At 37.3% G+C, this 15,076-nt stretch overlaps 1 protein-coding gene across 1 annotated transcript in view; it reads right to left on the bottom strand.

Moving 5' to 3' along the window:
- The window catches only part of SPATA6 (spermatogenesis associated 6), a 34,732-nt gene that overhangs the window by 13,066 nt on the left and 6,590 nt on the right, over positions 1–15,076 (bottom strand). The window contains exons 5-9 of the mRNA XM_009884637.1: positions 12,791–12,871; positions 9,774–10,052; positions 8,057–8,144; positions 6,249–6,289; positions 4,361–4,536 (exon numbers count right to left, since the gene is read on the bottom strand). Coding sequence (XP_009882939.1) covers positions 4,361–4,536; positions 6,249–6,289; positions 8,057–8,144; positions 9,774–10,052; positions 12,791–12,871 — 665 coding nt within the window. The remainder of the gene's footprint in view (positions 1–4,360; positions 4,537–6,248; positions 6,290–8,056; positions 8,145–9,773; positions 10,053–12,790; positions 12,872–15,076) is intronic.

The raw sequence follows: 15,076 nt of genomic DNA, 5'->3' as shown, positions 1-15,076 counted from the left end.
TTTCTTTTCCCTCCTAAGCTTCATATCTAGTCCTTAAAACTGGGGCAAGATACATCATCCTCATGTAAAAAGTGAATCCCAAGTAACAGTCAGCTTCCGAGATATCAAGGAAGGCCCAATACTCTAGCTGAGCAGTTGCCCCCAAAAGATTCAAGTCATTCTGGTACTAAAACATTAGTATATTATATATGGGCTGCACCTCCTTATCCTCTGCTGTCGTGGTTTAACCCCAGACGGCAACTGGAATCTCTCTAGGTACTGCTCAGTTTTGCAGAATACACTATAAAGTAACTGATCTTCAAGTGCTGATTTCCAGAGGTTAAGTTAAAGAATGCAAAATAAGGAAACTTCCCCAAGAGGTGAGACTGATAAGCACAAAAGATTCAAGAACAACCTTACTACCAAACTAAATTCCAAAAAATCAGAAATAATGACTTTTCAATAGCTAGAAACAGACAGGAAATCTAGTTGCAGGCTCTCCCTAGAGCAAGCTTTTTTCCTAAAAAGTCTGCTAAATTTTTCAGCGTTCCACTTTGTAGCAGAAACTTCTCAGATCTTAAACACACTCTCTCACAGAAGTAAACCCTGTCTTATGATGCATGACGCTCTCTACAATATTAGGTGAACTACCTGTGGTCTGGATTTTGCTGTACAAGAAAACTAGTACCCAAGATCCTGGGCTGACATTTCAAGATCACTGAGGCCAAAGCTTCTGATAACTGGAATTTTCAAGGACTCCACGTAGGATCTAGTCTTTCATTAGTATCTAACTATTAGTATCTATCATTATATCTATCATTAGTAATAGCTAACTTCACGCTGGTATTTCCCTAGCACTTGGAAAAAAATAACATAAAAAGATGGAAGTAAAACAATAGAGGAATATTACAGAAGGGCATCTGATCCATACAGTTAACCTCTGTCTTACTTCAAACAGAACTTAGATTTTTGTTAAATTTTATAGTAGGTAAGATCACATATCAGCAGTATAACCAGGAGAACATAAAAAAAAAAAAAGAGACATCGAGCTGGACTTCACTCTGGAAATTATTATTCTTCAGATCAATGATAAAAAAAAAAAAAAAGCTAAAGCCTGCCATGTCCAGAGTAGGAAAAAGAATCCTTTGATCCCAAATGCATGAGAAGTAGCTTTGCCTTTCAACATAACAGAAATGGTCAAATACTCCTATCATTGCTGTGATCTCTTGAGACATAATTTCTCTTGTGCCAGCAGATAGCTCCATTCAGGTGACTTCTGTCATTACCTTACAGAATCCACCTCACTGTTTCTCCTTTTCTTTACGAAAGGTACTTTGCTGCAGGTTTCAGTGCTGCAAGGAAGGTTCACCTTGCAAGTCCCCAAGAAAAACACTGTCTTCTAGGTGTGGATGAGAATGCACATGCACTATGAAAGCAAGTTATTTTGAAGGACTTGAATTTTGCTTTCCTGCAGTATTGAGAGAATACAGTTCTAATGCTTTTTCAGAAAGCATACGGGATACTTATCTATGCACACCCAACCAGTCTGTGGGGGCAAGTCAACTGCATTCACTGAAGCCGGCCACACATCATGGGCAGGAACTGAAGAATGCGCTTGTACCATTGCTCTGCACAGGAGCTACAATCAAAACGAGGAGTTGTACAGCCACATCGCTCTGCTTAGTGTCAATTTGCAACACTAGCAAATGCTTTCCCTAGGTGACCTAAATAATGAAAAATGTAAAAATAAAGTATGAAAAATAAATATTCAAAACTTTGCTGACTTGTTCAGCAGTAAATCTATTTACAGTTCTGCTTCTGGCTCAAACCCAGTGGAAAAGGAGAGATTGATTTGTGGTCTCTCTAGCAGGCTCACAGAAAAGGACTGGAAACTTCTAGAAAAAGGGCTCAGAGGACCTTATGCAAGACCCCAGTTTCTGTAACACTTAAAAGTATTGCCGTGGCTTAACAACTATTCAGCAGTGTTCCGGGAAGCACTCCCAAGAAGGCAGATATTCACTTCACACTACTTAAAAAAAACAAAAACAACACAAAACCAAAACAACTAAAAAACAGAAAAAAGGAAACTAAAGGTCAAGGCAGGGAGTCAAGTTTCATATTGACTGTGGGTTGACTAGCATTAAAAAAAATAGTCTGGATATGCTAAGCTCTTTGTCTTTGTAATTCAAAAAAAAAAAGAGGAAATAAAAAAATACTGTGAGATAAGACTCTGTATTCTTGCAAATACACTAACACTGGTATGCTTTCAGTAGTACTGATTTTCTCTGTATTTCTATGATCTGAAGAGCATCGTTTGCATGCATTTCCAACCATTGACCTCTGATCCATGTTTGTCATTCCAACTATAGCTCTCAGTATACAGTCAGCTAAAGCCATTGTTGTCTCAGCAGCATGAAATAGATATAATTTTTTATATGTATGAGTATGCCCTTTACCTTCTTATTTTGAATTTTTTCTGATGACAAAAGTAAACGCTTACATCTTTAACATAAAGAGATGTTACATCTCTAAAGAGCTGAGAAAATTTGTTCTAATAAGAAGAAAAAACATAATTTCTCAAGATCACAAATCTCTTCTGGAGAGCGGCTTGTAAAGAGAAAAAGCAAAAATATTCAGATAATTTCAAGATTAACTGCCAGATGACTAAATTACTATGCATGTAACAGCAGCTCACAACATACAAGACTTTCCTGCTATCAGTATAAAGGACTCTGTCAGCTTTAAATATTATTCATTTTAAAATTTAACACTCCCCCCAAAGGAGTCCAATCACAAAAAAGAAGGATAAAAAAGTCACAATTGCAGTATCTCTTCCCCAGACACGGGTAACTAATGCACAAACAATGTCAGGAGAGAGTGGGGAGGTAGACAAGATGACAAAGAAACCTCCTCCAAACCCCAGATACATCCTAATCTCTGTATAACCATTCTTAAGAAACACTATTACACAGAACAACAAACAAGCAAGTTTTCAAGCAGAGGAAGATGTTAAAACACCAACTTGATCTTTATAAGTATTAAAAATTCAGTCCCCACCTGCCATCTGTCATTTTTCATTTTAAAGAAAAAAAAAAACAAAACACGGAGACAATTTTTCTATTTAGAAAAAAAAGCACGAGGCTGCGTGTAGGCTATGAAATGCACCCTACGAACATTGACTGACTGAGCTACCAATGGTTACAAAGATGGAACAGTCTGGAATGAGTGTGAACTGGCCACCAAAGTCCATCTCCGAGTAGGGCCTCAGTAAACACTTCAGCACTCAGGACAGGACATCACTTTGATCCTCAGCTTCTCCCAATTAGTTCACGCATTTGCTTCTTCAGGCCCAGCTTTGTATATAGTTTTTCTGCTCCCAGAAAGCCATCTAGTCACTTACTAAACTGAATGTACAGTAGAAGCATTGTGCATCAAGTACAAAATAGTAACCCCAGGACGGAAATCCACTGAACTAAGGGATATTCAAAACTGTCTCTACCCAGCCCTATTGGAGTCAGTGGAGACTACTAAGAAAACTAATTTAAATACAGCAATTAATATCCACACAACTGCTGCAGAGGCCCAGACTTCAATTGAAAGAAACCATCTTAATCATGGAATCATAGAATGGTTTAGGCTGGAAGAAATGTTAAAGATCATACAGTTCCCACCCCCCTGCCATGGGCAGGGACACCTCCCACTAGACCAGGTTGCTCATCAAAGCCCCATCCAGCCTGGCCTTGAGCACCTCCAGGGATGGGGCATCCACAGCTTCCCTGGACAATTTGTTCCAGCTCCTTACCACCCATTTCTTCCTAATATCTATTCCAAATCTCCCCTCTTCCAGTTTGAAGCCATTCCCCCTCATCCTATCACTAAATGCCCTTGTAAAAAGCCCCTCCCCAGCTTTCCTGTAGGCACTCTTCAGATACTGGAAAGAATCATATGATCCTATGATTCTATGAAAAAAGGTCTCCAAGTATCTCCCATAAAGCCTACTTAACATGTATCTATATTTACATTCCTGAGATTCTAATCACCTCTGAAACAGTATTTATTTATTCATCTAAGTATTCTTTATTTCAGATGTACATTGGCAGCCTGAAATCTGGGGCTTCATTGTTTCACAGAAGGTTAGCAATAGAATTGTCAAAGATCCTTTTCAGTGCCATATTATTAGGATTGTATTCATTAAGCAGAGTGGTGATGGCAAACGCAGCACCTGAGGCAAAGTCAAACAACAAAACAGCTGTTGGGGAAATATTTTTCAGTCTCTTCAGCCCCGACACCTCCAAACATGCAAAACATAGTCATGCAAGTACTGTTATCATCTGCTCATGTTAATGATTCCAGAGTTTCACAAACAAAATGAAGTCATTACCTTTCCCTTAGAGAAGATCGATTTAACACAGAACTTAGGGAATGCTTCTGAAATGTTGGAGGTGCTGAATGTTCTAAAAAAATAGCAGAATGAGACTGTTTGTTGCGTAGATCTGAGATCCCATCCTCATTGCAAACATCAGAACTGTCAAAGTCTTTTCCATGAGTAGATTTTGCCTGTAAAAAAGCACACCAAACCTTGGTAAAATATATTATGAATCTCAAGATGTACAGTTTTCATGTTTTTATTTTTCAAACCAAAAGGTTAAATGTTGCACATACATAGGAATATCTGCCTACCGGGGAAAGAACAAAGACCCTTATTTCTTAGAGAGAGCACTGGTCTAAATTTAATCAACAAGTGTCAGAGGACTCTGTTGGTATCTAACACACCATCTTACGGCAAAGTCTAGTGTAACAGCCCTTTTATCACATTTTCTGACTGCACAATGTAAAGGCTTACCCCTCCCAGGAATTTGGAATGATGCCCGAGAGTCTAAACAACACAAACCTCAGACCTCTCCTCAGACTGCAACCCCTTGTTCTTAAGACTTTTTTCCAATGATTTCCTGTTCCTCAAGGGAAAACTCAGCCCATCTACTCATCTTCTACTCACCCTTCACTATACTAGTTAGTTCTTTCACAGTTCCTCTTAACCTGAAACATACCACTAAAATGTCTCCATGGGTTACCCCATTTTACCTGGAATGGGGACTTTTACAGGAGGTGTTTTGCAGACCTGAGGGAAAAAACCCCAAAAACAAACCCACAACAAAACAAAACCAACAATAATCAGGTTATTCATTAGCTCTTTCCAGACTGCAAGATGTTTTTCCTCAGCTTCGGGAAACAGCCCCTCTTAAACATAGCTATATGGTATTTCTGGCAAGAAAAAGATACATTCTCTTCAGTCCTGATTTGGCGAGAACCGCAAGAGACTAGAGGCATCAAGAACATGACGAATTAACGTGTAGCTCAGCTATCTGCATTCGCCAAACAATGACTGCTCCTAAAATCTTCTTTCCCACTGAGGGGCAGATGGATGGGAGGGGAAAACACAACCTTAAATAAGCCATCATTAAAACCAAACCAAAACAAAACAACCAAAAACCAATGACATATTTAGGATATTTAGTAGAAATTCTGTCATCGGTTTGTTTTTGTTTTTGTTTTTTTTTTACAGTTTCTCATTTACAGCCATGGAATAATCCTGACGCAAAACTGCAATCATATATATCACATATATCAAAGTTTATCCTTTTAGTTCCCCTTCTTTCCTCTTCCCTATTATCATCAGTTTTCCCTGCCATTAGGAAATCTAAGAGGGCATACATAATTAAATGCCTAAACCCACAATTTCTGCAGCACTTCAGGAACACAGGCAAAAACAATTAAATGAGGATGGAAACAATAAAGAAAAAAAAGAACCCAAGAACCCTGACATTAATCTTCAGATCCATTTAATATACACAGCAGCTAAAATCTGAAAAACCAAGGATGTGAAATAACAGAACAGTGGCTTGCCAGTTGTACCGGTGCTACCTTTGCGTACAATTCCAGAATGATGTGTGCTCTCAGAATGATGGGGAAGGCAAATGCAAACTGCCTTTAAAGGCTCTTCTACAGCCTTGTCACGAGTCTTAATGCCAAGGAGAAGCAATTTCTGTACCTACAGGCATGAATATCTTACAGTGTTAAGTTTCACATTTCTATTTGTAAATAATCTGTCAGCAGGTCTAAACCAGGTTAGATCGGATTTAAAATATCCCTTTTCTTGCTTTTGATACTATTAGTAGATCAAGTTTCAAAAATACCTATTCAGGACAATCCTTCTCACTCAGAGCTTCCCAAAAAACAATTTGTAAACAATATCACTTCAAAGTACTCACTTTGGCTTTCTTGGGTCTGTAGCTGCCGAGAAGAGAAGGATCTGGAGAAAGAAAAAAGGTGCATCCCAGAAGAAATTCAAAAGAAAACCCGAGTGTCCTAAATTTTATGAAATCTTTTACAAAATAGCTTACCTCTTCTCCCAAACAGTACTAAAGCAATTTATTACTATGATTATGCATTGTGAAATTCTAACCAGTCTCCTCAGAGTATTTCAGGAAATCGCTTTCTTTAGCTGAAAACAATGACTTCACATTTAATGGAATACAATGTTTATAATAATGAATCAGTGTAAGCACCACCTTCTGCATAGATGGAAGGGGCACATTTTGTTAAGCTATTAATTGCCTAAATCAATATAAAATCAAGCTCTACCATTCTCAAAAATTCTCATGTACATTATACTGCCTTACTAATCTTTTCTGAACAAGCTTCCCTATAACCACCTCTCCATCCTTTTATCACCTCTTCATTCCTTCTCTCACCACTAACCCACAAACGTGAGTACGAAGCCCAGGGAAACATACGTGGGGAAACTACTAGGTTCATACCAGCTTAGGATGTTTCACCAATGTCAATACGCACCTCATCCCTGAGGGACTGACATTAAATATTGTCTGGCTTCTTGATCTGTACCGAACAACCCTCACACCATGACCCAAGGCCAAAGAGGTACTTCTATGCTGTACAGCAATGTGAATACACCCTCTCTATTAGCTACCTACACGAAAGCAAGAAAGGACTCAACTGTACTGTCAGTATTCAGATTCTTAATCCTAGGAATCTGTTGGGATTTTTTCAGAAGTTACAGTTAAGCCTCAAGACACAGGCAGGTGACCAGTGAATCCTCTGGATATTAATAGTGAGTAGGATTTTGGTCTCCTAACCACTGGCCAGAAACCACCAATTCATTTCCTAAGTATATAATGGCACCAGATGATAATAGGTCTGTTACATTATCCAGCTACTACAGATTGGTAAGTATGACTCCAAAGGGAATGCGAAACCTTTAAAATCCTGCACCCAGTGCTCCTACAAAGAACAAATGTAAAATAACAAGTTCATAATTATTTGCTATATAACAATTTATAAATTTGCTATATAACAATTTATAATTAGTGAGGAGGCACAATAAAAATGAGGCAGAGCACGCATAACAAACAAATACTGATGAGACTCATTAAAATTCTCAAATTGCCAGATACAAGCAATAAAATCAAGTTTTAGGGTACTTCCTTAAATTTCTGGTCCCACACCTTTTATTAAACCCTCACTTACTGATATACATACTCACCAATTAATACCAAAGCAGATACTTGAGCACATCCTGGATGCTCATTAATACGGTAAGTCACTGATCCACTACTCACAAATACTGCTGAAATAAACATTATTCATTTTTGAAGCAACAGAGCCCTTGAAATTCAAAATCATCAATACTCGAAGCCTGATCGACATACCCACAGACTGTGGTGCAGATTTGCTCTGCTATCCAACTCATCAAAGCAAGCGGAGTGAAACAGAGCACTCGCCTGGGCTTTGGTACTTTTCTATTCCTACTTTCATATCATGTAGAACTATGTTTCACGAGGTGAAGAGTTTTCCAAAACCACCTTTTGCAGCAGTAGCTTAGTCAGTATTCTTCCCAGTCCTAGGAAGAAAGAACAGCTTTTTCTCCATCATAGACTGACTTCTTTTTTTTAATAAATAAAAGAAAAAACAAAACAAAAAAATCCCCAAACAAAATAACCTCACTAAACTACTGAAGAAAATAAAAGCATTAATGAGATACATAGTAGAAAATACTGACCATGATCTACCGTGGTCAAGGCTTCTGCTGCGCTTTCTCGCATGGGACACGAGGTATGAAGTTTAATACCAGGGCTTGGTTGTTCAACCTGAAGCAAAAATACTGTTAAAATGCTCAGTATCAGATGTATCAGTTCCTATTTTTTCTTTTTTCATTCATAAGATCACATCTAGTACTTTCCGAAATATTTTATTCTTATTTAAATACCATTTAAAACTATTTTCACAACACTGCTTATATTTTGTGTATTATTATCATTACTGCGCATAAACAAAAACAGTGCTAGAAAGGTCTATAAAATGCTGAATGTCATATTGTTCAAAGAAAAAACATGCAGATATTTTCTCCTCCATCTATGATGTCTGCAGTCTTTTTAAACAATTCTTGGTATCTCATATTTATTCCGAACACTTCAGATCTCACCAAGAGATATCTGAATCTCTTCCTAATTAAAAAAGTTGCATTTAATGTAATCTAATTTTAATCTTCATGTAACACAAAATCTCTGGGTCAGAAGAGTCCTCAGCAGTAAAGATGCCCTAAAAGGAGCATTCTCAATCTAGAAAGGCCATGACAGTCAGGATAAGGTATATTAAGAGACAAGCTTTTTCCTTTTTTGTACTAACATAACCAAGCAATCAAAATCAATAATCAGTGTTGAAAGATGCTATAATTAAACTGTGAACTTCACCTATAGATCACAAAACAGAAGAATTGATGAAAAGGAGTTAAAAGAAAAATATCTGAGAGAGAGAAACAATAGATTGATGAATGATTAATGGCTTACTAAGGCTAATCTGAATTTCTAAAAGGTACCTATAGGTACAACAAGACTTGGAAAAGAATTCTAAAATTTGACAAGATATGAATTCATTTGCACATAAAATAGAAAAAAAAATAGTGAGATGTAAACTAATTAAAAACTAAATTATATTGATGGCTGTGACAAGTGTCCAGAATTGTACACAAATCATAACGTCAAAGCACAGAATCAGAACAATCCCATCTCTTCCCCTACACATTCAAAGTGGTATTCTAAAAATAAAGGATTGCTGCAATCATTAGAAAAACTAAAAGAAAAAAAAAAAGAGAACATGATCCTCCAAGAGGCTGGGAAACCTGGCCCCTTTGTATTAAAGCACTTAAACACAGTTTCTTTAAATGAGTACCTAATTTCAGAACAATTTTTCACGTACGGTTAGCAAAAAGTCCTTACGTGGGTGTTAAAGTCAGCTTGGTTATGAACTCTAAGTCAAAGTGTTAGAGATGTAGCTCTGAGCAAAGGAAGTGTTTCAAAGATCATAGGATGCCAACATTAAAAAAAGTTGAAAGAGAGGAAGTGTAAGTGTTCATAATGTGACTAGACACTCTTTCTTTACAGTCTTATTCAGGAATTTTTAATACTAATATCAATTACTTCCAAGCTGAATTTATACACCTATTATCCTGTCTAGTGCGCTTGAAGAAAAGAAATGGGGCCTCAGAGAATTTAAGCAAGATATTCATGAAAGAATTTGATCTTTGTCTGTTACTAACGCGGATAAAAGAAATTTTATTTTAGTTAATTTTACATTTAAATCACCATGTGACAGACTGTTAAGGAAAGAAAAATTATTCATCTAAACTAAGAGCCGAATGAATTTTTTGAGCAGTATTTGGTGAAAGAACAATATTTGATCTGAGCTTAAGCTGGGAGCACTTTGGAGAGAATACAAACCCGTCTAACTACAAATGGAGGCTTATCAGTTTCTCTTCTGAATTCATAAGGACCAAGGTTTAAATGGACCAGTCGTTGCCTGGCTTCTTCCGATAGCTCACACATTCGTCTTTTTGTGTACGGAGATGGAGAACGTGATTTTGAAGCTATTGTAGGCTGCTCGTAGCTCTTTGTTGCTAAGCTGTGCCTGCTTTTCTCAGGTGAAAGAGTATTCTTCTTTGGTAACTTTGTTTGCAATTTTCCATTTGGTGTTGAGTGATGCACCCAGTTCAAATCACCCTAAAGTGAAAAAGAGAAATTATCTGGTTTGACAGCATGAAGAACAAAGGCACTGAAAATAATGCAAACAGGGAACGAATAATTTTAACAGAAATAGATGCCATGTCAGCTGAAGTTCCCCTCACAAAACTACAATCAAACAGCAATTTAAAAAACAACAATGTATTTACCAATTTCTCTGAAACCACAAGGAGGTTAAAGCACACAGTACTACACGTTAGATTTTAAGGTGTCTCATACTTACCCAATTAGCTTTCTCACACAGAGACTGTAAAAAATTAAATTGAATTTTATCACAAGTTCATCTAACACAAACTTTACCTGGATTGGACATACACAGATTTGAAGCATTTTTTAACCTGTTTAAACTTTTCTTAACCTTTTAAAATTCTTATCCTTTAAAATAAAATACATAAAATAGAAGCCTGTTTAATAGTTTAAATTATATTCGCATAGTGTTGCCTGAAGCCTCACAAGAAGTGTAATTACATTCTCTGATATTTATATTTTCTTGGATCATAGTGAATTTACTGCTTCTTTAAACAGTTATAATCAAGAAGCTACGTTTATTAAAAAAAACCAAACAAAACAACACTCTCCCCCCAAAAAACCCCCAAAAAACTTTAAAGACCATCTTCCAAAGATCCTCCGAAATCATGTAAATACTTTTGCAAAAGAAGAGGCAAAGCAGCTATTTATTTGTAAAACTGACACTTGACATACAAAATATGGATTTCGTAGCTAAAATTTATAAAAATCACACTGTTATCAAATATTGCCTTAGAAGTCTATCTCTGAGTTGATATCGCTTTTAAAATACCTATGTACTGCAGACTAAAGACTATTTATCCTGCTGTACATAGGTATGGAACCAAGGCTATTACATTTGGACTTGATGATCTTAAATGTCTTTTCCAACCTAAACGATCCTATGATTTGATGAAAGGAAAGTAGAGGAACAACCAACCTCACTGCCTCCCTTCCCGCAACATAGGATGGTGCGCTCGTTTGTGTGTGTGTTGTAATTCCACTGCCATTACCAGCAAAGCCTACCTAGCAATCAGGACTGACGCCTCCTCCAAATAACTATTAACTTCTTCAGTGACTGATTTTAAATTCTGGGAAACTCTATCCAACACTGAAGATTTGTTTGAAATACATTATCCCTCCTTTGTAATTCCTTGCATTAAATGAGCACTCAATTATTCGACAAGCTTTATAAGTGAAGGCACTTTAGATTATACAACTCTTACTTGGCTACTTAGTCAGCAGCATGTTTTAACTTTGAATAGTGCAGTATGGATAATTAGACTTTTAGGTGAAATTTGGCCCAGATTCACAGGTCATAAAAGATAATGGTGTATCGCGATTTTTCTTCCTATTAGAAATTCTTTTTCAAGTTTGAGGAAGTTGACATTAGTCTTAAATGTGAGTGTTGCATGCGCTACTTGAGTTCAGAGGAACTCAGAAATGAAACGTCCAGCTCGCCTTCCAGCCTTGCCCTCTACACCCAACAACGAATGAGGCTGAGTTTGAGTGTTTATTTCGCATCACCATAGTTTGAACCTGGCATCACACAGACTCTCCGTGCCACTGTCTTTCTCATGCCGGTACTAGCACTTGCGCAGCTGGTAGTGAGCCAGAGTATGGAACCAGCCCCAACAAAACCAGATCTAATTCTCTACGGTTAATTTCAATTTCACCGGAAATAGGCTGTGCTTCTTCTGGCTTCCACCAATCACGAAACTAGACCTTCACTGCAACACAGGCAAATTTGATATACCACTCATAACATATTAAATACTTTAAAGGACAATTTAAATCAAACTGCTGTTATTGAAGTCACCTTCAGCGAAGTTAGTTTTGTGACAATGACAATTTTCACTGATTTTTTTTGTTCTTTATCTAAGTGTCTCAATACATTTCATTTGCTAAATTTGGAAGAAACTTCTCAGTGAACTAATGAGCAATGCCACAAACAGGTCAAAGTCACCTAACCCTCTTCGCATGCCAGCCTTCCTGACAACCATTCCATTTTAATGATACGGCACCATTTTTGAATAATATAGCAAAAAAAAAGGAGGACGTAAGAGTTACTTTACGTGACAGCTTGTGCCGGGAAACTCAACCAAAATTCCCATCCATGAGACCAGAGAAGAGTGCTACCAAATGAACAAACACATTAGAGAGGATTTTTTTCCCTTCCCCTAGTCTCTTCAGCTACTTCACCTTTAACTTTGCTCGTTGCAGAAGCAGCATTTCCAGATTAATATTGGTGACAGCCTTTTCAACAAAAATCTTCATTTTCATTACTGTTACTGATATTGTTATGGAAAACAATTAAATTAATTGGTTTGTTTTTGATAATGTAAGTTCTCTGACTTGACCTAGCTTTCATTGTCCCACCTTAATTTTAAGTGTCACTAAGAAATGGTGAGAAGGCATCTTCCCACCTACAAATACAGCAGGGATTGACACTTCAGCTGATCATAGAACATAGCAGCTGATAATTGTTTCAGATTCAAGGAACTCTCAGCATTTACTGTCATGCACCAAACCCACTCTTTACTCATACTTGATTAAAAATTTAATCAAGTTGTCAAGCACCCATGACAACTGCTTTAACCACAACAAAAGAATGAGAAAAGTTTGAAGTGAGCAGCACATGCAAAAATTGGAACCAAGGCTATCAATATTAAATCTAGAAATTAAATTGCAAACAATTAAATTATGCTAACCTGTATGTGACTCCTTCCTGAGCTTAACAGACTTTCTGTAATAAGGGAGCTTGTAGAAAATCTCAATTTTGGTGCAATTCCCTAGAAGAGAGACAATAATTGAACATCAAGCTCCAACTCAAGATAAAGGGTATCAAAGAAGTAAATGTCACCTAATGTAACAAACCATTCCTAATTTTCAGCCATTTCCTTTGTTAATTTCAGCCTTTAATAAAGATAATTAGAAAAGACAGAACAGCAATGGTAAATGTCAAGATGCTAACATTTGCATTTCTGACAATTCAATTACAGATGATTATATTGCTTTCGTACAACAATTAAGGTCTGACTTTTATTTCAATACATTTCTTTGTCAAAAGCACTTTTAAAGATTTTTCATGCCATGCTATATAGCATCAATAAAAATTCCAGTCATGCTCTAGAAGTTTCATTAATGCTAACTTTGGAAACTTATTTATAAATAGTCTCAATTGTGCAATCTTTTTTGTAAAAATATTTTGAAAATTAGTCAATTACACTGCAAATAACTACTCATTTTTAACAGTACGATTAAGAATCCCCTTTATTCTGTAACCACTACAGCAAAGTAGTGGGTTGTCTCCCACGTTCTATAGCCGTGTTCCATTTCCTCTCACACGTAGCTGGCAAGAGGCAGCCCTAGTTTGACCAATTTGGTGTCAGGAGGGTCCAAGCGGGCCTCCTGGTCAACCAGCACACATGTACTCATGGTCCACAAGTCCTTCTGTCTTTACATGGCTAACAGTTCCTGTTCAACTCATATTTTACTTCAGCCCCATCTAGAAGCAAAACCTCTGAGAGCTCTACTTCCTGTTAAATTTAGCTAGAATTGGCCAACATTGGTGGGAGGTGTCCCTGCCTATGGCAGAGGGGTTGGAACTTAATGATCTTCAAGGTCCCTTCCAACCTAAACCATTCTATGATTCTAACATACACAAAATTTACTGGGTATAAATGGCAGAGGTTAATGACACATGAGCATTATTTCCCAAAACAGCAACACTAAAAAAGGCATAGAAGGACCAAAGGACACATATTCTATAAACAAGTGGGATCGTGTATGTGCTCCTTACACAGCTCTGGAGAAGCCAAGTGAGAACCAAGTGTCCTTAGAACCTTCTACCTTCTCTTCTTTCAACACGGACAGAGTTTGCTGCCCTGAGGCATTCGTGTGCACGGCCATTTGTGCATATGAACACACAAAATCAGTGAGAAATGAAAAGGAGCTGCTAGTCTGTTTGTGACTGCCCCACATTCTTAATTAGCAGGAACTTCATGAGAGAAGTCTGCTGCTGAACCAAACTATCTTCTACCACCTGCTTAAACACAACTGATTTCCCATAAGGGAATATGATCTGGCCCCAGGTTAGATTATGGAAATTAAATGACAAAAATGCCAAGAAAGCTCAGTCATAGCAATTAACATAGTCCAGGATTCAATCAAGTCAAGTTATGGCATATAAAAGAATTTTAAAGCTGACCGTCTTTAATCAACTCATTTTTATTACTAATGAATTGTCAAGTGCTATCAACAATTTAAAAAAGGACACATCAGAATTAGTAAGTCTTCTATAAAAAGCAACAACAGAGCACCTACTGCTCTTACAGAGACTGAGAATGATTACAGAATTGTTAAATGCTTACAGCTAAAACAAAAAAAATAATCATACAAACCCATGGCTTCTTCAGAGAAATGGTTTGTGGAGAGGGAATGCAGAATGGCACTCGCACACAGAGGCATGGATACGTTAAAAGTAACTTGTAGGCTAAAAGCTATCAGAGTTCTCCTGTTTTCTGCAGTTCCCAAACTAGGGATTGCTACAGGATATTCTGTGTAGTATTATGTAAAGACTGCCGTATAGCCCCGAACATATCTGGAAATGAAAATCCAGCCAGAAAGTTTTGGGGATCTATGCTTCTGCCTCCAGCTTAGTGGTGTCTGCAGCCCTGAGCAGGCTTGTCAGTTCTCCTGTACCAGTCATTAAACAGAAGAGATCTGGACATAATATTACTTTGATGAGAGAAAAACTGTAAAGGTGGTTCACATTTCGAAGAACCCAAGTTCGAAAACAAGTCTAATATGTGCTTTTGACTGTAAGGAGCATGAGTACAAGCCTGTAGCTTAAAAGTATTTATGAATATAATAGAAGGTCTTGTATTGGTATGCTAACAAAAGATAGCACAACTAAAAAGAAACTGTTTTAAGTAACATAGCAAATACTGCATGAGGTTGGGGAATGGCGATAAGAACGTCTGCAAGAAGTCACC

This window comes from Charadrius vociferus, unplaced genomic scaffold (assembly GCF_000708025.1).
Source record: "Charadrius vociferus isolate BGI_N301 unplaced genomic scaffold, ASM70802v2 scaffold163, whole genome shotgun sequence".
Classification (NCBI taxonomy): Eukaryota; Metazoa; Chordata; class Aves; order Charadriiformes; family Charadriidae; genus Charadrius; species Charadrius vociferus.
This window is presented reverse-complemented; position numbering and strand designations above follow the sequence as displayed.